General features: G+C 48.2%; 1 protein-coding gene across 2 annotated transcripts in view; it reads right to left on the bottom strand.

Moving 5' to 3' along the window:
• SLC25A43 (solute carrier family 25 member 43) overlaps nucleotides 1-23052 on the bottom strand; it is a 38557-nt gene extending 15505 nt beyond the window's left edge. The window contains exons 1-3 of one of the 2 annotated variants that reach the window (XM_072744898.1): nucleotides 22534-23052; nucleotides 14392-14633; nucleotides 11399-11571 (exon numbers count right to left, since the gene is read on the bottom strand). In XM_072744898.1, coding sequence (XP_072600999.1) covers nucleotides 11399-11571; nucleotides 14392-14633; nucleotides 22534-22808 — 690 coding nt within the window. In that variant the 5' untranslated portion in view covers nucleotides 22809-23052. The remainder of the gene's footprint in view (nucleotides 1-11398; nucleotides 11572-14391; nucleotides 14634-22533) is intronic. The other variant, XM_025986776.2, reaches the window with a different exon arrangement.
• Between the last annotated feature and the right edge of the window lie 212 nt (nucleotides 23053-23264).

The raw sequence follows: 23264 nt of genomic DNA, 5'->3' as shown, positions 1-23264 counted from the left end.
TGGAATACTATGTCCCCATTTACAAAGATATGGCAGCTCCATCTCACTGATACAGCACCATCTCTGAGACACATTTTTTAGGAGAGAAAAAAATGGTGCAGAAGAGTATATGCTGCTGCTGATCTAAAAGCAAAAAGAACATAAATGCGCATGTTTATGCATATCTTTGCATAGGCCATCTTTGCAGAGATTCGGAGGAGATACTGGAAACCGGGTTGTCTGCAGAGAGCTGAGAGGCCAAGGGGCAAAGGTCGGGAAGACTTGCTTTTCAATGTATACTCTTTGCACCTTATGGGTTTTCTACCAAACGCATGTTACCTATGCAGAAGGTAGAATAACTAAATTTTAAAAGAACATTCATCAGGAAAATGAGAAGACAAGCCACAGACTAGGAGAAAATATCTGCAAAAGACACATCTGAGAAAGGACCATTATCCAAAATATTCAAAGAACTCTGAAAACTCAACAAAAAGAAATTAAACAACCCAATTAAAAAATGGGCCAAAGGCCTTAACAGACACCTCACCAAAGAAGATATACAGGTGGCAAATAAGCATCTGAAAAGATGCTCCTTAGCACATGTCATTAGGGAAATGCAAATTAAAGCAACACTGAGATACCACTACACACCTACTAGAATGTCCTAAATCTAGAACGTTGACACCACCAAATGCCTCTGAAGATGTGGAGTGACAGGAACTTTTCATTCACTGCTGGTGGGAATGCAAAATGGTACTGCCACTTCAGAAAAGAGTTCGGTGGTTTCTTATAAAACTAAACATACTCTTTCCACATGGTCTAGCAATTGCACTGATTAGATTAGATCTTGGGATTTACCTAAAGGAGTTGAAAGCTTATGTCCATACAAGAGCCTGCACATGGATGTTTAAAGCAACTTTCTTACAGTTGCTAAAGCTTGAAAGCAACAAGATGTCCTCCTTCAGTATGGGAATGGAGAAATAAACTATTGTCTGGTATATCCAGACAATGAAATATTATTTAGCATGAAAAAGAAATGAGGCATCAAGCCATGAAAAGACATGGAGGAACCTTAAATGCATCTTACTATGTGAAAGAAGCACGCCTGAAAAGTCTATATACTGAGGGGTACCTGGCTGGCTCACTTGGTAGCGCGTTTGACTCAATCTCAGGATTGTGAGTTTGAGCCCTACGTTGCAGGGTAGAGTTTACTTAAAAAAAGTCTATATACTTTATAATTCCAACTATGTGACACTCGGGAGAATGCAAAACTATGGAAACAGTAAAAAGATCAGTGGTTGTAGGGGTTTGGGGGGACGATGAGTAGTAGGCAGAGCACAGAGGATTACACTATAATGATGGATATACATCATTACACATTTATTCAAACTCATAGAATGTCCAACACCAAGAGTGAACCTTCAGGTAAACTATGGACTTTAGGTGCTGATCAGGTATCAGTGTAGACTCCTAAGTCGTGACAAAGGTACCACTTTGGTGGGGGATGTCGATAATGGGGGAGCCTGTGCATCTGTGGGGCCAGAGGAGGTATGGGAAATCTCTGTACCTTTCTCTCAATTTTGCTCTGAACCTAGCAGCTTTATGCTTTTTAAAAAAGTCAAGTCTTAATTTTAAAAAGAGTATTTAAAAGGAGAGACCAAAGAAAGGAAAGGGGGAAAAAAAGGAGTCTTGTAGCTGGAGCAAACAGGAGCTCAGAACCTTTTGTTTATTACTGGAGACAACTTATATCTTCCAGAGACGTTTGAGACACAACCTGAAGACCAAGCTGTCCAATTGCCAAACCATCTAAGGACATATACATGCGGAAGGCAATTGTGGTAGGGAAGCTTTTGTCTTTTAGCCCATCCCCAATAATCAAACACCAACAAGAGGCCAATCGTATTGGAGTAAAAGGACCTTTCTGTCCTGTGAAGCACATGGCCCAAGTTTCTTTTGGCAGAGACAGCCCTCCAGGAGTTATCCTTACACAGCTGGGAAGTGCCCCAGCTCTGCAGTGTGGACGTCTGCACAAGTGGGTGTGCCACCTACAAGCTACCTTCCGCCCCGTGGCTGTCCACACCACACCTCTCAGCAGACCCTCGGGGGACCAACTCACTGGCCAGAAAGCCCGCAGTGGTAGCCATGATGGCGGGGAAGCCAGCAGAGGGCCAGCCAGTTAGTATTGTGCTTCGGGAGAGAGAAGAGAAACAGCCAGTTGGCGTGTGTGCCAGTTGGGGGGGTCGGCGGTGAGGAAGCCAGAATCGCAGCCAGGCCAGACTAGAGGAAGCCATTGAGATGCCAGTGGAGCCGCCCAGGGTAAGGCTCTGGGAGCAGTATGCAGAGCAGCAGTGGCCCCAAAGAGCCAACTTGTAGTGTCACCCTGATGGGGCTGAGGGAGAAGACTGTAAGGCCATTTTCGGAAGGCTGGGAATATACCGATTTGTGCAGTGCTTGCACATGGGGGCCTCCAGGTAAATGCCTGGTAAGCTAACCGAACAGATGAATAATGAACTCTCCTACCATCCGTGCTCACCATTGTCTCCAGAGATCAAGGGTCCTTTGAGGTTTTGTGATGCTAGCTAGCTCCTTTGTGTGTTTCCAGCAATCATGGGAAACACAGAAACACACCTGGGCTGGCTTTTATGATCTAATCAGGCCTCCCATGCCACGCATGGATTCTGAAGAGATGCTTCAGGAACAATAAAAATAGCACCTCGGCCTTATTGAGTTGTCATGTGCCCAGCTCCCTATCTGCATGAACACAATTCGAGCACTCCCTCTCCTGTGTGTGAGTCAGGCACGACGCTCACCCCCATGTTTTTCAGATGAAGAGGAGGCTCCTAGAGGCCACATGGCCCGCCCCGGTTCACGCAGGGGTAATGGGGAGGGCTGGCATCCAAAGCCCACGCTCTTGACTGCTGAGCTAGCATGCCCACTGGAGCTTTCAGATAAGCACAGCTGTCAAAGCCAAACAAGCAATAGCTCTGTGGGGGAAAGGAGGGGACAACTGGGGCAGTGTGCGTTTCTGAGCTGGCTTGAGGCCAGTGGGGGGCTGAGGTGGGAGGGTGGTCCTGACAGCAGGAGCTTCGGGTCTCTCCTGGCTGACAGCAGGCCTTTCCTGGGACCTAATTCCCTTTCCCTACCTCGTTCTTCACCCCCATTGTGCAGGGGGGAGGGTGGGCAAGGTGGTCAGCTTCTGTCTGGGCTCTGTTACTGTCTACCTGGAGCTCAGAGAAGCCTGCTTAGCCTGGGGTGGCCATTTTGCTTCCCAGACTTGATCTGGAAGGAGTAAGCCAGCTTGGGTTGGGAGGGAAGGGCAGAGCGATTCTACCAAGAGTGGAATTAGGCAGGCTCCTCCCTACTGCCTGCTCGCCTTCCCTCAAGGGACAGTCTTGTTTCCAGGATCAACGACTGCCATCCCTCAAGTATTCAGGGCACTCTCCACCTTTTGGGAAAATGAGGGGGGAGAGTTCTCCTTTCCCTACCCCCAAACACCCAAACAATGATGCTCACACAAAGCCACCCGGCCTAAGGGATGTCCACACATCTCCCTGGATCCGACAAATGTCCTATTATTGCAGACTGCCAAGACAATGCTGCTGATTTAGGCAGAGGTTAGTCCCCAGAGGGGCTGGACTCCAAAGTAAAGTGGCAGAGGGCAAGGAGGTGAAAATGTGACAAAGTAAAGGCAATGTTCCCATCCTCTTCCGCTACTGGGGAGAGCAGAACTCAGCAGTGTTTGTACTTCCAAACAGGTGAAGTGGCTCTGCTGGGAAAATAGGGCTCTGTCCCTACTGGGAATATGTTCTGTGTCAACCAAGAAATGTTGAGCTAGGCAGAAAACCTGAACCTGCTGGCACTTCCTAAGAGGCGTGATGATAGTTTACCTCCTGCCCCGGGACCTTGTGCCTGCTCCCCCAGGGACTCAGAGAGCCACTGGGGCTTTCTTCCCACTGCCTCCGAACAGCCATGGTCAGTTTGTGGCCAGCTAGAAGCCCATGGCTGCTGAATGATCTATGGTCCTAGAGTCTGCTGGCTGCAAGCCTTCCATTGTCAGGCTGCCAGGGACTAAAACTGAGCTGGCCCTTGGGTAGCCTGATTTTCTGAAGACTTCCCCCCCAATCCCCTTTTAACTTGAGTTAACCATTTCCTGACCGAAGCCAGGCTCTTGCCTGTCCATTTCTTGGAGCTTGCACATTGTTGTTGTTATTTTTTTCCAACTGCTCTTGCACTGAGACTTGTGAGCTCCCAATTGCCAAGGTCAGGTCTCCTCTCTCATCCTCTACTCCTGCACCCAGGGCAAGGGAATGGAAAGAAATTAGATTACCTAGCATCTAGGAACAAGCCCCTGTACTTCTTCCGGGAGGATAAAGGATGGGCCACAGGAAGGAGAGACCACTGTTCAATCCCAGCTCCACCACTTACTGGCTGTGTGGCTATTGGGCAAGTAACTCAACACTCTCTGTGCCTCATTTCCTCATCTAGAAAATAGGAATAATAATGGCACTTATTCTATAGGGTTGATAAAGAGGATGAAATGGGATAATAAACTGTCCATATTAAATGACCAATAAGTGGTAGTTATTATCAGGTTATAATTTCTTAATCCCAGGGGAAGCTTTTTCATTCCCTCCTCCTGACATATTTTGTCCCCTGATGAAAGCCTCCCCATCACAAGAGAGCACTAGTTTAGACCCCATTCATTTACCTCGGGTTGTTTACGGAAATCAGCAAACTAACACATATAAGTTCTATGATGCCATGACGTGTCAAGCCCTTTCGGGCACCATACAGAGCAGTAGGGGGTTGCCGTGAAGAGGGCCTGTCCATCAAAATGGTGTCAAAATGGTTTTACTTTGTCCTTTGAGCTTATTTACCTATGTTGAAATGTGCACAGCTGGTTGGGCTGTGAGACACAGAACCTGACTGCTATGGAAGGGCAGCAGAAGACTGAGTTATCAGTGCGAGGACAAGAGGCGCTTTGAGACGGGACTCGTGAAGGTGTGCCTACCAGCAGGCCGGGGAAGGGGCAGGCTGTCCTTACCCTCGGCATGGCTAGGGACAAGCACATGACTTGGAGCTCACCCCATGGCAGCTAAGGTTCAATTCTGCGCCCACAGACAGATCTCCTAAACCGGCCCTGAACTTCATTCATTTTTAAACAAGTATCAGGTGCTTGCTACAGGAGGCTGCGTGCTGTGGGGGACATACAAATGGGTAAGTCATACTTCCCAAAGGCAAAGAGCTTACAGGCTCCAGGGAATCAGGGCATGGAAGGTTATAACACCGGGAAGCGGGGGACACGAGCCTGGAAAGAGCCAGAGTGAGCCGTGGGCATTCAGAAGGGGATGGCGCTGGTAGGGCGGATGCAATGGAGTGGACACGGGAGAAGGTGGGCCCGGAGAGAAAAGTGGAGGAAATTAAACTGGCTTGCTCTGAGAGCACTTATAGACTAAGGGCATCATTTAAAAGGGATTACTCACCCACAAAGCTCTTGGAACAAAATAACTATGCCCTTGGGGATGGAGGTGGGGGTGAAAGTGAAAACAGAGTATCTGCAATTATCGATAGAGCTCATTGTGAGTTAACTGGGCTTCTCCTGCCCAACAGTCCTCTTTCTCCTCCTCCGGGGTCTGCAACACCCCCATTGTGGTTCTGTAAAGGGCCAAACACCTGCCTTTATCTGTCAGGATAGGATAGTTGTTTGGGGGTGGGAAAAGCCAACTCATTTATCAAATAAAACCAACAGAGACATGCTACAGTGGGTCAGAAGAGCCAGCCCACCATGGAGGCAAATCTCAGTGGAGCCTTTAAGAGGAAGACAGATGCTCCAGGCAGAGGTGACAGGAATGTGGAAAAAAAAAAAAAACACTCATTGATTCTTTAGAGCGCTGGCGGGGGAGGGGGCCAAGGTCATTGTGATGGGATTGGAGGCTTGAAAAGAGCAGAGTTTATGAAAAGGTATGTTTTAGTTGGCCCACGCAAGATTCGACAGTTTGTACTCACCAACATTGAAACATTGGGAGATTTTACACACAAATCTGGATTTTCGTCTCCCTTGAAAAACTGGGCCCACATTTCAAAATGGCATCCAACCCTTGCAGAAGAGGGGCCTGCCTTGGCCTCCACCGGCCTGCTTTATTCCTTCCTGCTGGAGGTATTTAGATGCTAATCACATTGTGTGAGAGCACAGAGCAAGTTAGCTCCCCAGAATGCTTTGCAAGCCAAAAGCCCGTGAAGGCTCAGAACGCCTTTGAAAGCTGTCTTCAGTGGGTGAGTGCACGTTATTTGGGTTTCCCGGCATTTTCTTCCTGTTACTGCTAAGTTCCTGCCTGCATTTGATTTGGCAACTCCTAATATAGGACCTCTGTGCAATGAGGGTGGCACAGTGGGTAAGGGCGGCACGCCAGGCCAAGGGGCTGAGCTTCAGCCTTTATTCTCTCGGGGCAATAAAGAAGGATGGAACACGGGCAGATCTTAAAAAAAAAAAAATCAGCCTGGCAGGAGCCAGGGGCCTGGGCTGGAGGGACTGAGATGAGCACTGACCTTGGAGATACACTCCCCGGGCTGAAGTCTCAGCCCAGTTACAGGGTGCGTCGACTGGGGCAGGCTCCAGGCTCTTTCAATGCCTCTGTTTTCTCATCTGTAAAATGGGCTTGCTATGACCAGTACCCACCTTGTAAGGTTGTCTTACGGATTAAATGAGATAAGGAGCCTAAAGCCGTTAGCACAATGTCTAGTACATTAGTGCTCCATGATTAGGATCATTTTTAGAATTAATCCTGGAGACCAACTAGAGGATTACTGCCATAGCCTGGGTGGGGGCAGCAACAAAAAGACCACTGTGGGAGGAGTAGGCACGCAGAATCAACTGGGCTCAAGGTTGCCTGGGGGAGGGCAAGAGAAAGAGTCAAAGACAACTTCTGGACTTCCAGCCTGGGTGACTGGGTAATGGGGGTGATGATACTGAAATAAGAAACTCTGGGCAGAAAGTTTCGGGGGAAGGAAAAGTCAGCTTGATACATATTAAGTTAGAAGGGATGGTGTAGAGGTGCTAGCCAAAATGGTGCCGTGCAGCAGGCAGTTAGAAGTGTGGTTTGGGGCTGAAGTTGTGGAGCTGAGCATGAGAAACCATGAAGGGAGGGCTGTGCTGGGAGAGGATGGATAAGTGCCTGTGTGCCCAGTTTGGCTAAGGCAGCCCATAGTGTTAAGCATCTTGGGCCGGCCCAGCATCTCTGTTTGAACAGGCTGGGGCCTCTCTTAGCTTGGGGACCATGTGTATTCTGCTTGGTCAGCTGTGCCACTTGGATTCTACCTTTGTCCTTCAGTTTATGTACTTTCAGCTCAAATGCTGACCTGGCCCAATCCTGCTTGCCTTATGAGCCTTGATGGGGTCAAAGTCCCCCTGGGGTATAGAGCAACAGGCGGATACTTGGTTTTATATTTGATAAAATGGAGACACCTAATATGGGCCGAAGGGGAGGGGTGTCCCAGGTGTCTTGTGCCTGGTGTCTCTGATCTGATCCTCTACAAGGGCCCACCGGGTTCCAAGGCTCCCACGTTCTCAGCTGCTCCCTGGAGTTTCAGGGCAGCTTTTCTCCCTCTCTCTTCCACATGCAGCTATCCAGAGAACTCTTGGCTCAGGACTCCCTGGTCATTTTTAGGGGCCCACAGATTAATCAGACAACTTAACCTCCGTCAATATTTTACCTTCTCACTTGTTCTCTCAGTACACTAAGTGCTACCAGCCATTTCAGGCCCACGCTCTGGGCCAGGTGTGGGAGATAATGAAGATGAAAAGACCAGGCTATACCTGCAAGACCTTGGGCCACAATGCACTCAATCATGGTGAAGGCAATTTCAGGCAGGACTGTCTGGAGGTCCGTGAAAGCACACCAGATTTGGGGTGTGTGTGTGTGGCACCTCATTACATCTGTGCACAGGGCTAACCCACCCCCCCTTCCTACCAGAAACCACTGCATCAAAACATGCACATACATAATTTATTTACCTCTCCATTCTCTAGCATGTCAGCCAGGGGTCAGGGCAAGAAAAAGAGAAAGGAATAAAATGAGTGGAAGCATGGAAAGGAAGGGCTCAGCTGGTTAAAGACTTCTGATTATAGTCATTAATGCTCAAGAGAGTTCCAACCTGATGCGGCATTAAATGGGCAGATTGAGTGTGTGTGTGTGTGTGTGTGTGTGTGTGTGTGTGTGTGTGTGTGTTTGGACAAAAGTGTATTAGAACGAGACATTCAGATAAAGTGGCCAGTCAGTGCGGGAGTTGGGACAACCCTTCGTCCAGCTGGTTATCTAACACACCTGACGTTGATTTGCTTCCATTTGCTTCCGGATGGGCCGTGCAAGGAGGAAAGCCAGGGGAATGCAAATATTACCATTAAGTGTGCTCAGTTCAGAGCAGCCTGACTGCCCTGCAAAGTTCTCTCATTATAAATTCTGTTGGCTCCCGCGGTGGAGGGCCGGGACTGCTACTGAAGCTCTCTCTTGGAGAAGCTGGATCGTGTGCTTTGCAGGAACACACCACGGCAACAAAATTTAGGGTTAGCCTATTGTTTCTGGGCTCCTTGTCCTCCAAACTGAAAGTGTATTTCAAGCAGGGATTAGGAGGTTGTTGACAGAGATCACTGGCTGCAAGGCTAATAATCTCAGGGTGCTCAGAAACGCTCCGTTTACTGCAGCGACATCTAATGGTCAGAGGAAGCAGTGCATGTTTTCGTGGAAAAGCCACCTGTGGGTTCTGTCTAGGGAGTTACTTTTTTTTTTAAAGTAGGGTGGATGTGGTATTATTATGTTTATTAACGCCTGTAAAACAACGTCGTGGCCGCAGCCCTAGGAATTCACTTCCTTCGTCTTTGGATGATATTTATGATATTCATAATTGGATGCTGATCATATTTTATGAAAACCGTGCAATTACCTCTTTAGGATTCTTTTTTTTAATAACATCATGACTTTGCATCTATTTTAAAGCTTCTTGTTGAAGCTCTGGGTATCTATTATCAAGAAGGTTTCCATACCAGGGAAAGATGATCAAGTTTATCCCCAAGCACCCACTTCTAGGGTCTCTTACCAGTGTATAGTAGAGTATCGTGGTTAAAAAAAAAATAATAAAGAATTATAGTAATCACTGCTGATTGTTGAGATGAACCACTCACAGCTGGTACAAGTGTAAACTTACAACCTTTCTGGGGTGGAAAGTTCATTAAGAGCATCAGAATTATTTTTATATTTTTCATAATTTAAGTAGGCTCCACACTGGACAAACTCATAAACCTGAGATTAAGACTTGAACTGAGATCAAGAGTCAGATGCTTAAGCAACTAAGCCACCTAGAGGCCCCAGAATTATTATTATTATTATTTTTAAAGATTTAAAAAAAAGATTTTATCCATCCATTCATGAGAGAGAGAGAGAGAGAGGCAGTCCCCTGACGTGGGACTCGATCCCTGGTCTCCAGGATCAGACCCTGGGCTGAAGGCGGCACGAAACCACTGAGCCACCCGGGCTGCCCTCCCAGAATTATTTTTATCTTGTGCACTGTTAGTCGATTTGTAGGAATATAGCTGAAGGGTGTCATCACAGATGTGAAAAAAAAATACAAGGGTTTTTACTGCGATGTTATACTGAGGAATGAGAAATAGCCTAAATATTTAAAAACTGAGAAATTATTATTTATGGCACAAGGGAGACTGAAGCTATGCAGCCACAAACCAAGGAATGCTTAGGGCAACTAGAAGCTGGAAGAAACAAGGAAGAATCCTCCCCTACAGCCTTCAAATGGGGAATGGCCCTGCCAACACCGTGATACTAAAATTCTAGTCAGCAGAACTTTGCAAGAATAAATCATTGTTTGAAAAAAAAATTATCTGGAGCACCTGGGTGGCTCAGTCCGTTAAGTGTCTGCCTTTGGCTCAGGTCATGATCCTGGGGTCCTGGTGAGCCTGCTTCTCTCTCTGCTTCCCTCCCTCCCTCCTCTCTCTTTCTCATGAATAAATAAAATCTTAAAAAATCTATGGGACATCCATACGGTGGAATGTTATGTGAAAATTTAAAAAGGCATTCTCAATATTTGATGGCCTGGGGCAATATCCATTATATAATAATATAATAAATGAAAAACAAAGGATATTAATTTTTATATATGGTGGGAACACATTTTATAAAAAAACAACCTCCCATATATATGTATTATATATATTTATGCACACACACACAAACATGCAGAAAAACTATTAATCATAGTGCATAGGTGTTAGGTTGATAAGTAATTATTGTTTTTTTATACTTTTCTGTATGTCCCAAATTTTCTATAATCTATGTGCATTTACTTTTTTATTGTGGTAAAACATTCATACTACACTTGATCTTAGCCAAAAGGCCAAGAAGTGAATGTGGTGAAACATTCATAACATAAAATTGATCATTTTAAAGGTATGTACATTACTTTTAAAATTAGGAATAATGGGAGTGCATGAGTGGCTCATTCAGTTAAAGGTCTGCCTTCAGCTCAGGTCATGATCCCAGGGTTCTGCTCAGTGGTGGTGGGGTGGGGGGAGGGTAACCTGCTTCTTCCCCACCCCTATGCTCTTTTTCAAATAAATCTTTTTAAAAATTAGGAATAATAGGTTTTGTGAAGAGATGGGCACTAAGCAGGTGCTAAACTTACACCTACATTATAATCACAGTATGTGACCGTCATTTATTTGTTTAGAGAAAAGGACAAGAAAAGAATACAACCCAGACAGATGAACTTTGATGGATTAGGGCACAGAACTGAGGTGAGGTGGGGTGTGTCATTGTGATGTGTATTATTCTGAAGGCAGTTTTTCTTTATAGGTTGAGATTGGTAGTTTCAGACTTTTTAGTGCTGAGGAGGGTGAGGCCCAAGCCTCACCAAGAAAGATGCAAGGGGAAGAAGCCGGTGGGAGGTGGGGGCGGGCGGGTAACTGAGCCAGCAGAGGGACAAGTTAGAGACTGCAGGCAAACTCAGCTGGGACTGATCACTTAGAATTGGATTCAACTGAATTATGATCGGTAGTTCTTGGCTGACTTTGGTTCTTTCCAGTCCCTTTCATTGAGACCACTTTAGGAAGAGAGGAAAGAAAAGTGGGCCTCATCTGGAGGCTTCATCAAATACCTAAAAAAGCCGGGTATGGGAATAGGGAGGCTGCTTGGGCTGGAGCCAGCAGCCCTGAGGTTAGCAGCAGAAATGCCCCGGAGTTGGGAGGTGCGGGGGTGGGGTTTGCATCATATTTGTGTAGCCTTTATGAGCTCCCTGGAAACCTGGCGTCACTCAAGGTCACTGTTCTTTGCAATCACTATGGCCTGCAAACACGCCAAGGCACCCCTCCTACCTGATTCCCCCTCTGCCCCTCCCGCTCCCCCAGATAACTCCTCACCTGCATCTTTCTCTTCACTGTGTCGAAAGGAAAGGAGAGTGTCTGGGTTACGCCAGCAGCCAGGCAGACATTGGCAAAGTTCTGGAGGGGAGAGAACCGATCTCGGGGTCCGTTCCAGAGTTTCTCCAGGTTTATGTAAACTAGAAGGGAGCCAGCGGAGAAGGGGAGAGCACCTGCAAAAAGAAGGAGGAAGGCTCCAGAAATGGGCTGCTGTCACCTCGGGTGCCCCTGGCTTGAGAACCTAAGCGCCTGGCTCTGGGCTCATTAAAGGCACTTTGGCCAGAGCAGCCCGAAGCAGCTTTTCTTCGCTGGTAATAATGTGCTCTGTTTTAATAGGGGATGTGTTATTGGCCAAAATGCATCAAATGGTTCACCAAAAGTTTGTGTGCTTTACTGTGTGTAAAGTTTATGTTATAAAGAACCACGGATATTGAATTCTAGGTAATGAGACACATGTTGAGTGGCTGAGGGGTGAAATGCATTGATATTTGCAAATTATATGGAAATTATCCAGAAATCAGTATGATGGACTGACTGACGAATGGCCAGAGAGGGATGGACACATACATGACAAAGCAAGGCGTTAACTGGAGCATCTGGATGGTGGGCATGTGGGTGTTTCTGAATCTTGTCCTTCTTCTGGGTGGTAAAAATTCTAAAAAATAAAATTTTGGGGAAAAAAGAATCGCTGCCATAAAGAAAAAGTCTGCGAGTGGTATTTTTCAGATTTTGGATGCTGGGAGGGACTGGTTTCTGGCTGAGAAGGAAGCATTCTGTGCGGACTAGAAAGCGAGACTGTACTGGTGAGGGAGGGTACTTGACCTTGCTTTTGGGAATGATGTGACCATATCAGGGCCCAGGTGGCCACCCTACAATGCGTGGCATGCTCAACTTTCCCAGGCAAAGATGGCGAGCCAGCAGTGCAGTAGGTGGCCCTTTCAAGAAACTTCTAGAAACTTTGGGAGCTATCTTAAGTTTACAGCGGGTCTAAATTTCTCTCTTATGAGAGATGAGATTTAAAAGAGGGGTTGCTTGTCTTTAGGAAAACATAATATGTATTTAATAAACACATTACAAGTGAAGTACCCCCCCCCCCGCCCCATTTACCTTCATTCAGAAATTATTTGTGGAGTTTATGTGATGTGCTGGGCCCTATGCCAGTTGCTAGGAATACAATGAGGAGTAGGCTAATTCCTGGAGATGCTCACCATCTAGTGGAGGAGGCAGACAGATGATATGTGCCGTAATGGGGTGGGGTGGGCAGTGGCTATACAAAGTGCTTTAGGCACACGAGGATCAGGGGGATTAATTTTGCCTAGGGGAGTCAGGAAGGACATCACAGAAGAGAGAACTTTCCCATTGGGGTTTTGAGGATTGAGTAGGAGTTTGCCAGATATCAGGAGAGTGGACAGGCTGTCCAGGCAGAGAGAACAGCAGGTGCAAAGGGATTGTTCTTTCCAGGAAACTGCAAGTTTTTTTGTTTTGGCTGGCGTATGAGTGCAGGTGGAGGCGCGGCAGGAGATGAGGTGGGACAGGCTGGCCAGAGCCAGGTCTGAAGGCTCTGATGGTGTGCCATAAGGAATTTGGGCTTTTTCCTGTAGCTCGGGAGTTGGCCAGGGCTTTAATGGAGGACAGTGGAGTGAGGGTGGCGAAGTGACTGACGTGGGTTTAGAAGGGTCTCCAGGCCCCAGCAGCGGTGCACAGGGCGGTCTGGGGTAGGAGAGACCTGGGACTGGGACCAGGTAGGAAGCTCTCCTAAGGTCTGTGGGAAGGATGAGGGCAGAGGGGTTGGGGGTGGGGGAGGGCCACAGACTGATAATGAAGAGGTCAGATTGACAGTACTTGGTGACTGAAGCCACAGCGGAGAGAGGAGAGGAGCTGAAGCGGGTCTAGGTTTCTTCCGGCTTGGGCCACAGGGTGAAGGGCCGGCGGTCTCACTCATTAGGGAACCCAGGAGGAGCAGGTGTAAGACTAACGAGGACATCAGGTTTAGTCTCGAGGAGTTGGATGCGCCAAGGGAGCAGCAGATGAAGGTGTCCAATAGCAGGTACTCATCCTGCCGTTGGGAATTGGTAGCAGTCAGTGGTTAAGTCAGAGGGCTCTTGGGTTACATTGCTAGGTTCTTCCACTTTCTATCTATATGATCTTGGGCAAGTCCCTTAGTTTTCCTAAGCAGCTCTTTCCTTGTCTGTAAGCTAAGGCTTAAATGACAAACCGTAGGCGAGGTGCTCAGCACAGTAGCTGGCATAGAGCAAGCGCCAATAAATGTTAGTCACCGTGGCTACAGGGTTGAGGCTGGGAGTCATTTGAGTATATTGATGCTTGGTTAAGCCACTAGCTTAGCTGAGGCCACCTGGGGAGGGTAGGGAGGGTGAAAAGAAAGCTAAGGAAGGAGCCTGAGGGAACAGTGACCCGTGGAGGGAGTGGCTGGCAGCATCAGATGAGCCAGATAAGACAGCTGCCAGAGAGGTGCGAGACACATCCAGAAGATGGTGGGGGTCCTAGAAGCCAAGTTTCCAGAAGAAGGGGTGGTCAGTCTCATCAAATGCTACAAGAGATCAGATATTGGGTGAGAGTCTGCCGGGTTTGGCAACTAGGGACTGGGGTGACTTGTGCATGTGTAGTCCTGGCAAGGCTTCCAGAGACTATGGAAGCCACAGTTGCTACCCTGGTTGTGCTCACACGTGTATGTATGCACACTGAGACTCCTTCCCACAGTCAGATGGGATGTGGAGGATTGTCTTCCATCAGTTTGGGCTGGAGACACCTTCACTCTCTCTCCACTCCTCCCCTCCCTGGGATGTGATGAGCCAAAGTCAGGAGTGGGGTACATGGCTTTGGAATAAAATGAAGCTAATTGGCTCTACATGGATTGAATCCATATGAGCTTGACCTTAAAAAACTGGTTTGTAACCAGTTAAATGGGTATACAAGGTATACAGTATTCATATTTATCAACACAACATTTCCTTAGGTGAAAAGTTCCATCTTACCTAGAACAGTAAGGGAAACCCCTCGATAAAGGGCTAGGAACCCTTCCTGTTGATAGACAGTAGAAAAAGCATGGAGGATCCCTCTGTAAGATGGTTCCAGCAGGTTCTGCACAATCAACCGGGTTTTGATGAGGTCTGTGGGGTACATCACAATGGTAGACACCATGCCCGCAAGACTCCCAGCCATGATGGAGCTCCACTGGGAAATATGGCCCAGGTCATCCGTGAACAGCATGACAAACCTGGGAGAAAATAAAAGGGAGGGGGGAAGACCAAGAGAATCAGCTATGGGTTGGGCTAGAGTGCCCTATGACTACTTATTGCAGTGCCTCCCAGTATTTGGAAATGGTTTACAAAGTGAAAATTATTGATGTATCAAGATTAATGAATAGCACGTTCAGTTCTACATTTGTAGAATTTTGTTAACTATAAGGAGATGCCCAACCCTCTTCTTTATGCTACCCTGAATTCTTCCTGCTTCGTTTTAAGCATTTCCCCCTTTATCTGTATAACTGCTAACCCTGGCTTGCTGGTGGGGTATAAATGAATAGGAGCACTTAGTAAATACTGAATTGGAACGTGCTCCTTTGGTTCTGTTGAACTTAAATGAAACCGTTTGAGATGATGACTTTGAGCATCCTCAGTAATTGAGGCTTTTTTTTTTTTTCAAAGTAAGTTCAACATGGGGCTTGAACTCAACTCCGAGATCAAGAGTCTCATGCTCTACTGACTGCAGCAGCCAAATGCTACTGCACCCCTACCCCCCATAATTAAGTTTAAAAATGTACTGGTTTGGGCACCTGGGTGGCTCAGTTGGTTAAATGTCTGACTTTGGCTCAGGTGGTAATCCCGGGGTCCCATTGAGCCCTGTGTCGGGCTCCCTGCTCAGCAGGGAGTCTGCTTCTCCCTCTCCCTCTGTTCCTCCCCTCACCATCCTGGCACCTGTGTTCTCTCAAATACATAAAATCTTTAAAAAATGTATTGGTTTAAAAGTTAGAAGATGTGCCACCCCACTAGTCTGGGAAATGACAAATAAAAATAAGATACCATTTCTCACCCAGCAGACTGGCAAAGGTGAAAAAAATCTGATAATATCAGATGATGGGGAAGACATGTGGAGACAGGAATGCTCACCCCCTGCTGCTGGAAATGTGAATTGGTACAGCCCCTTTGAAGTATCTAGCACAACTAAACGAATGCCTCCTTTCATCCTAGCAATTCCATTTCCAGGTGCGTATCCTAGAGAAGCCCTTGCACACGTACATGTGAAGATATATACAACATTGCATGTTAGTGTGAAAAGTCTAAAAGTCCATTCATAGGGGAATGGATAAACTATAGTAGTCATACACTGGATACTACGGTTAAAATGAGCTTGTGACTATGTATTCATACGGATAATCATGAAAGTATAAAGTCAAGTGAAAAAAGCAAGTTGCAGGGTGACCTATAGTGTATGACAACCATTTATATAAATTAAGAAACACACCCATAAAAGCATACATTATATTAATTGTGGACAGCTATAGCTACATATTTTTTTAAAAAAGTGTAAAATAGACCTCCAGGAAGGTGGAGGGGGCGGGGAAGGGGCTGGGAATAAGGACCTCAGCTTTCTCCAGAATCTTTTATTTCTTGTATTAAAAAAAACTACTTGAAGTATCTTTTATACTGTCTTCCATGCTGTTTCTTCTGGATGGTGGGTACAGGAGCACTCTTCTTTGCATTTTTCTACAGTTTTGTAATGTCAGAATTGGCTTTGTGTGGATTTTTCCAAACGCAAGCCAGAAAGCCACTCTGTTACAGTCCCCTTTTTTGGAAGCAGCGCGTCCCCAGTCATGAGGACCTACCTTGGCAGAAATTGTTATAAGGGTACTTTTACATGGTACACATTCCCTGCCCAGGAAGCAAAGGAATTTTACTCCTTGCCTACGAGGACAAAAACAAGAAGGGCTTGGAAACCAGGAAAAACAATATTTTCTACCAGAGAATGGGGTAGGAGAGAGGGAGAGGAATAGCAAGGGGTGTGAATAAAAGGAAAGTGATCAGGGCTAGGCTAGAAGACAAGCATCTTTTTGTTTATTTTTTTCCAAGATTTTATTTATTTGAGAGAGAGCAAGCACAAGTGGGGTAGAAGGGCAGAGGCAGAAAGAGAAGCAGGCTCCCCGCTGAGCAGGGAGTTGGGCGTGGGGCTCGATCCCAGGATCTTGGGATCATGACCAGAGGCAAAGCACCCAGGTGTCCTGTGTCTTTTTAAAAATGAGACCGTCTCCAGTTCTTTGGCTTTCAAATCTCCCATGAAGAGGTGTGTCCTCCTTTAGCCGGGCAGGAAGCTAGGACCCTCTGCGTGATAAATAAGATAAGTGGGTATTCAGGTGAAATCATTGAAGGGGTCCTAGGACAGTTTCTTTGCTCCCAAGTAAATACTCATTGACTAAAATCCTCTCCTTAGAGGTGCCTGGGTGGCTCAGCTGGTTAAGTGTCTGCCTTTGGTTCTGGTCTTGATCCCAGGGTTCTGGTATGGAGCCCTGTGTTAGGCTCCCTGCTCAGCGGGGAGCCTGCTTCTCCCTCTGCCTCTGCGGGCGCCCCCCCCACCCACCCACCCACCTTGTGCTTGCTTGCTTACTCTCTCTCAAATAAATAAATAAAATCTTGTTTTTGTTTTTTTTTTTTTTTTTTTAAAAAGAAAGCATCTCTGGGCGCCTGGGTGGCTCAGTTGGTTAAGTGTCTTCCTTAGGCTCAGGTTAAGATCCCGGGGTCCTGGGGTTGAGCCCCATGTCAGGCTCCCTGCTCAGTGGGGAGTCTGCTTCTCTCTCTCCCTCTGCCCCTCCCCACTGCTTGTTTTCTCTCTCTCAAATAAAAAAAAAATTTTTTTAAAGGAAAGCATCTCCTTCAAGCTGTAGGAAAGTCTTTTTTTTTTTTTTTTAAGATTTTATTTATTTATTTATTCATGAGAGACACACACAGAGAGAGAGGCAGAGACACAGGCAGAGGGAGAAGCAGGCTCCATGGAGGGAGCCCGATGTGGTACTCGATCCTGGGTCTCCAGGATCAGGCCCTGGGCCGAAGGCGGTGCTAAACCCCTGAGCCACCTGGGCTGCCCCTGTAGGAAAGTCTTAAGTTCATTTTGTCAACCTACCACTGACTACTGTTAACTGCACTAATTGAAACAGCCATAAAAAAAAAATCAAAACAATCATGAGTTAACCAGCTACCTTTGAAAGATGCAGGTAACTAAAGCAGGCATTCACCAATGGGCCACTGGCCTGTTTCACTGCCTGCACACTTCCTTCTTCCTCCCTTTTCTCTCCCCTGGCCGGTAGAGCTGGAGGGGGACATGAGGAGGGGCAGGGGAGACAGGGGCATGCTTGACCAGAGGGGCGGTCTGCAGCAAGCTGGAACAGTCTAGATGATGGTGGGACCTAAAAATGCCAAAAGAAACACCCAATTCATTCTCATCGCCTTGCCCTATTCTCTATCCCACCTGGCCACTTCTGGGGCACGAATGATCACCCATTTATTGAACATCTACAATATGCCAGACACAGTGCTAGCACTCAGCATAGATCCTAACAGAGCTCAACAACAGTCCTGCCAAAGCAGTGGTGGAGAGGGGCAGTGGGAGAGGACAGAGGCCCCTGGTTCACTGCACGACTTGATAGACTAGGAATAGGAACCTTATATAAGGTAGGGTCTTGCTATCAAATATATAAAATTCAAAAGAACCAGAGAAAGGTCTTTCTTCTAGACTCTTATCTGATAGAGACAGGGACTACCAACCCTTCCCCTTAGAATTGCAGAGTCAAGGCAAGCAACCCTGATAGGCCATCAGTGACATCCTCCTGGGCCCCATGTCTTAAGCTCTTGTCTTACTGGCTGGGGCAGCAGTGTTCCCCTTTCTGCTCTTCTCCCCAGCACCCTCTCCCCTACTTGCACAGAAACTTTTCCCAGAGAGACTGGATAAGCTGATGAACAGCAGTAACCCCTTCCTTTGAGGCACAGGGTATCACACGTGCCTTGGGTATATGCACTTAGAACTGCCAACACTTCAGCCTAACACAGCTTAGCAGCCAAACACAAGCTCATGAAGTGGTTATATAATAGGAAAGTGGTGCTGGTTATGAGCTATTCCAGAGCCGCAGGGACCCAAGCCAATGTTATACAGCTAGACAAGCAGTTGTGGAGTAAAGTTGGATGAGGATTTACTGGTTGATGTATTTGAAAGCCATCCACTGTTGCATACTATTTATTGCAAGGGTCTAGCTCCTAATAGACTCTACTGAGTGGACTTTTGATCATAGATCCAAGTGAGAGGACATGTCAGTATCACAATGCTGGGCAGAGCCCTGGACTAAAAAACCAGAAGACCCGGTTTCAAGCTCCAGTGCTGCCATTCTATGTGGGGACAAGTCAATTAATCACTCTATTTCCTGAATATTCTAGACGTTTATGCTTTGTTCAAAATCCTGACCACAGGCTATACCATTACCCTCAGCCAGCTGTTTTTGCAAACTCCTGGCCAGTAAAGAGGAGAGATGAGTCAGTATGATGATGGAGCAAAGGCATCATCTTTACCTAGGAAAGATGGCCCCATGATTGATCGACCACTCTGCTTTCTGTGCCTAGCCATTCATTGATATACTCCCTTTTCATTTCTGGAAGGAACATAATCTCGCAGGAAACATTAGCAAACTCAGGCCAAGGAACTCTTTCTTCCTCTCCCAGTCACCAGCTTCTGTCAGGTGCCCTCAGCTGCCACATGGACCAGCACAACAGGTTCCTAACTGGCCCTGCCCCGCCCCCCCCAGTCTTCCTCCTGCTAGTTGCCTCACCCTACTACCAGGTGAGTAATTCCTATTGAGTTGCTTTAATCACCCCCCACTCCCACCACCTCCTCAAAAATCTCCCACAGCTAACCTTGGCCATACTGAACCAAGCCCAAACTCCTTCACCTGGCCCTCGGAGATCGCATTCCAATCTGCTTTTCTGGCTGTACCTTCCCATTGCTGCTGTGGGCACACCTCGTGTTTCGGTCAGGCTGCATGCCTTCGCGTCTCTGTGCCTTGGCTCATGACAATACCTACAATCTGTGCCCAGAAAACTCCTACTCATTTTTCCCCGACCAAACTCAGGTGGTTTTTTCTTCTGTGAAGTCCTCACCTCTCCTCCTCCTCATCAGAAGTATGAATTTCTTGTTGTTTTTAAAAAGATTTTATTTTTTTCCAAGTATAAAATGCCCCACAAGGAGAATTTTATTGATGGCACTAGTTTATTTCCCTCTTAAAAGACCAACTGCAACCAAATGAAGTGAACATAACCTCACGGTTTTATTGTCTTCATAACAAAATGTGAAGCTTAGAACTGGATCACTTGGCCCTTTCTCTTCTTATCTCCTCCCAGCTCTAAATGCTTGTATCTCTTAATAGCATTCTCTTAAGATCTGCAGTTAGGCTCAACACATTCAAGCCTCAGCACAATCTTCTTTGTAATTTTAGCTTTTTTTTCCGGAAAATCGGCTTAGTCGGCCCACCATGGCCACCCTGCTTCCTGTCATAATGCTGCTTTCCCTGGACATAAAGAGAATCTCTGCCTTGTATTGTGTCACTTTGTGGGGTCGGTGCTTGCCATACTTCTTGCAGCAAGTCCGGTGGGTTTTAGGAATGTTCACCGTGTTTGCGACAGTGCTGTTGGCACAGAAAGCTAAAGACTATTTTTAAGTGAGCTCTACAAGTCCAAGATGGAGTCACATGCTCTACCTAGTGAACCAGCCAGGGGCCTCAGAAGTGTGAATTTCTGTAGCACTTTGGCCACATGCTGTTGTCTTCTATTCCTCTCTAAGCCCTGGGGCACAAGGACCAGGCCCCTTCCATCCTGGCATTTTCCCCAGTGTCATGCCTGCAGGGGGTACTTAATGAAGTCTGGCTATGTTAATGTCAAATGAATGTGAGAGAAAGGCAGCAAGATGTAGTAGAGTAATGGATTTGGAGGCAGAAGGTCAGGTGATGGGGCTTTAAGCCCCATCCCCGAGGAGTGGTGTGGATGGTCTGGGCCCAATTGTGCATCTGTAAAATGGGCATGATACTTCCCACCCAATGAACCTTACGGGGCAGGAGTTGTAGAAATCCAATGATGTACACACCCGTGTCTGTGCATGTGCACGTGCACACACACACACAAGGGTAAGTATGTAAAGGTGATGGCTATATTGATTAGCTTGATTGTGGTGATCATTTCACCATGAATATGTATATCAAAATATCAAGTCGTACACCTTAAATATATACACTTTTTCTATGTCAAAGATATCTCAATAAGGCTGTTAAAAAAATACAATGATGTACATATACTAAGTGGTATTGGGGCCAAAGGCAGGCCTCCCCAAGGTAGGCAACAATGGCATGTAGATTATTTTGAGCTGAAAACAATCAAGACCCAAGACTCAGGCAGAAACTCTGACCTCCCCATCAATTGCCTAAAAAGCATTTAGATTCAGGATCTGCTCCAGGAAGAGAGTGATCATAAACAACACGCGAACTAGGGGTGGTAGACCGGTAGACCGAGAGGGATTTAGCAAAGTCTGTTAAAATTCTGCTCTAGGTCCTCTTGTTTTTGAGTGGCCCAGCAAACACTTGTTTACCAAACATTGACTCTTTTTCATCCCACTGTGGGTTGCATTCCTTCCCTTTGAAGTCCCAGACCCCACCTCCTCCTCCTCAATTCAGAATGACACAGAGACCTCATTTTGCCATCTTTGGAATCTCGTGTGCATGTGTGTGTGCGCATATCCCCCACAGGGTAGGAAATTGTTTGATTTTCTCCTGTTAATCTGTCTCATGGCAATTTAATTCTTAGGCTAGAAGAACCTTGGACAGAGGAAAAGGTCTTCTTCCCAGACAGTGATTACCAGAACAGCCGTGTACTTAAACTGGCCAGTAAAGTTCTGCCTCCTAATCCTACTTGGTATACATTCCAAAGGAAGATTTTCATAATACTTTGTGAAGAATAGGGGGAAGAGGGGAGAACTGTTTACAGACATCAGGCCAGATGTGGCTGAGGAGGATAGAGAGCCTTGAGGCAAATGCCCCAGGATCTCACCACCTTTCTTCTCCAGGGGAAGAGAAGAGAACTTCTCCCCAGCCTGGGGAATTTGTGCTGGCCTTGAGGGCTCAGTGAGGAGGAGGATTCCATCTGGCTTGTCAGATGGGGGAACCTTCCAGCACCAAAGGTGAAAATCCTAACTGTTAACCTCCAAGGCTTGAATTAGGTGGTGAAGACTGTGAATTAGACTCTGTCTAATTCAAAGCCAAGGCCAGTCTTCAGAGTTGGCACTGTGCCCACGGACCATTCCCCCCAAGCACAGAAACTTCACTCTTCCTCAAGTTCCATCAGTACCGTTTCATTCTTTTATGCTTGTTTTCAGTTAAAATGCAAATATCTCTGAGGAATCTTTGAAGACTCAGCTGGCATTTGCATATTTAGATAGTTTCCAAAGGAGCAGCTGGGTTGAGAGAAGGTGAAAAAAGCACGAAGAATGAGGCCAGTGTGGGTGGAGAGTAGGGTGAGGCTAAGGAAGTTGAGGGACCTGTTTGCAGCCTCCAGTTGGGCCCTAAAGGCAAAGCTTCATTGGTGGGAGGCGGGGGTGGTTGGGCAGAAACCTGTGGCCTTCTGCGGCAATGGTTGGGCCCTCTCCCCCCACCAAGCACTTTCTGGGGGTTTGCTCACAAAGGTACAACCGCACATAGAGACCTTCCAAGGGGTCTCTCTCTCCTAAGTCAGCCAAGGCAAAGTTTCCAAGTTAGTGGACGGTGGGAATGGTCAGGAGCCATCTCTCACTCCTTCCCCCCGAATCTCCTTTTGCGCCATTCTACCTCCTCGCCCGCCCGTGCAACTCTGGTGAGCGTCTCTGGGCCGGGGCTGCGTCCACAAGACCGCACTGGGCGGGGCGGGGAGCTCCGAAGTGCACCCCGGGGCCTGCGCAGGTGCCGCCTCCTGGCCACACTGCTCGGAGGGGGCTCGCGCGCGCCACCCGGAAGGAGGCCGCGGCCCCCCTTGGGGCCCCAAGCTCGAGCGGCCCCCACCTCCCACCCCGCGGCAGCCCCCTGTGGCCGCCCGGCCCGGCCCGGCCCGCTGCTCGGCTCTTACTTGCGGTAGGCGGCGAGCTGCACGGCGCTGCAGGGGAAGAGGCGCAGGCAGGCCACCGCGTTCCCCTTCCACAGGGCGCGGGGCCCCTCGGCGCGCCACACCCGGAGCCCCGCGGCCCACGGTCCCCGGGCCGGGCCCCGCGCGCCACCGACCTGGGCCAGCACGGTGGCGAGCTCGAGCGGCGCGGTGACCGTGAGGCTGAGCGCCCCTGCCGCGCCCGCGCACAGCAGCCGCTGGCCGCCCGTCAGCCGGCCGTCCCGCCGCCACGTCGCCATCGCGCCCCGGCCGCCCGGCCCGGCCCGGCCCCGGGGGACCGCGTGGCTGCGGCTGCGGCTCCCGGGAGCTCCCCGCCGACTCCGGCTCCGGGCGAGGCCGCAGACGGGGCCCCGCCCGGTGTGGGGCGGGCCGCGGCCGGACGGGAAGCCCGCGCGGCCTCGGGCTGGGGCTGGGAGTAGGGGTGGGGGTGGCGAGTGCTCCTCAGCCGGCGGGGTTCTGTTGCGCTCAGGGGCGCCGTGCTCTCCGGCCCCGCCGGCTCCCTAAGTCTTTAGCCCCCGCCGCCTCCCCGCTCTTGTTTACCCCCCTTCTCCCTTCTCCCTTTCCACATTCCACCTCGCCCTCTTCCTCCCCCGGCCGGGCGGGGCCCTCCTCCCTCCGACCTCTTAGATTCTGCCCCAAGAAGAGGCCGTGCCAGTTGCGCAGTGCAGAGGGGAAGAGAAAGCTGGCATACGGGC

This window comes from Vulpes vulpes, chromosome X (genome assembly GCF_048418805.1).
Source record: "Vulpes vulpes isolate BD-2025 chromosome X, VulVul3, whole genome shotgun sequence".
NCBI lineage: Eukaryota > Metazoa > Chordata > Mammalia > Carnivora > Canidae > Vulpes > Vulpes vulpes.
The sequence above is the reverse complement of the archived record's forward strand: the minus strand, read 5'-3'. Positions and strand labels throughout refer to the sequence as shown.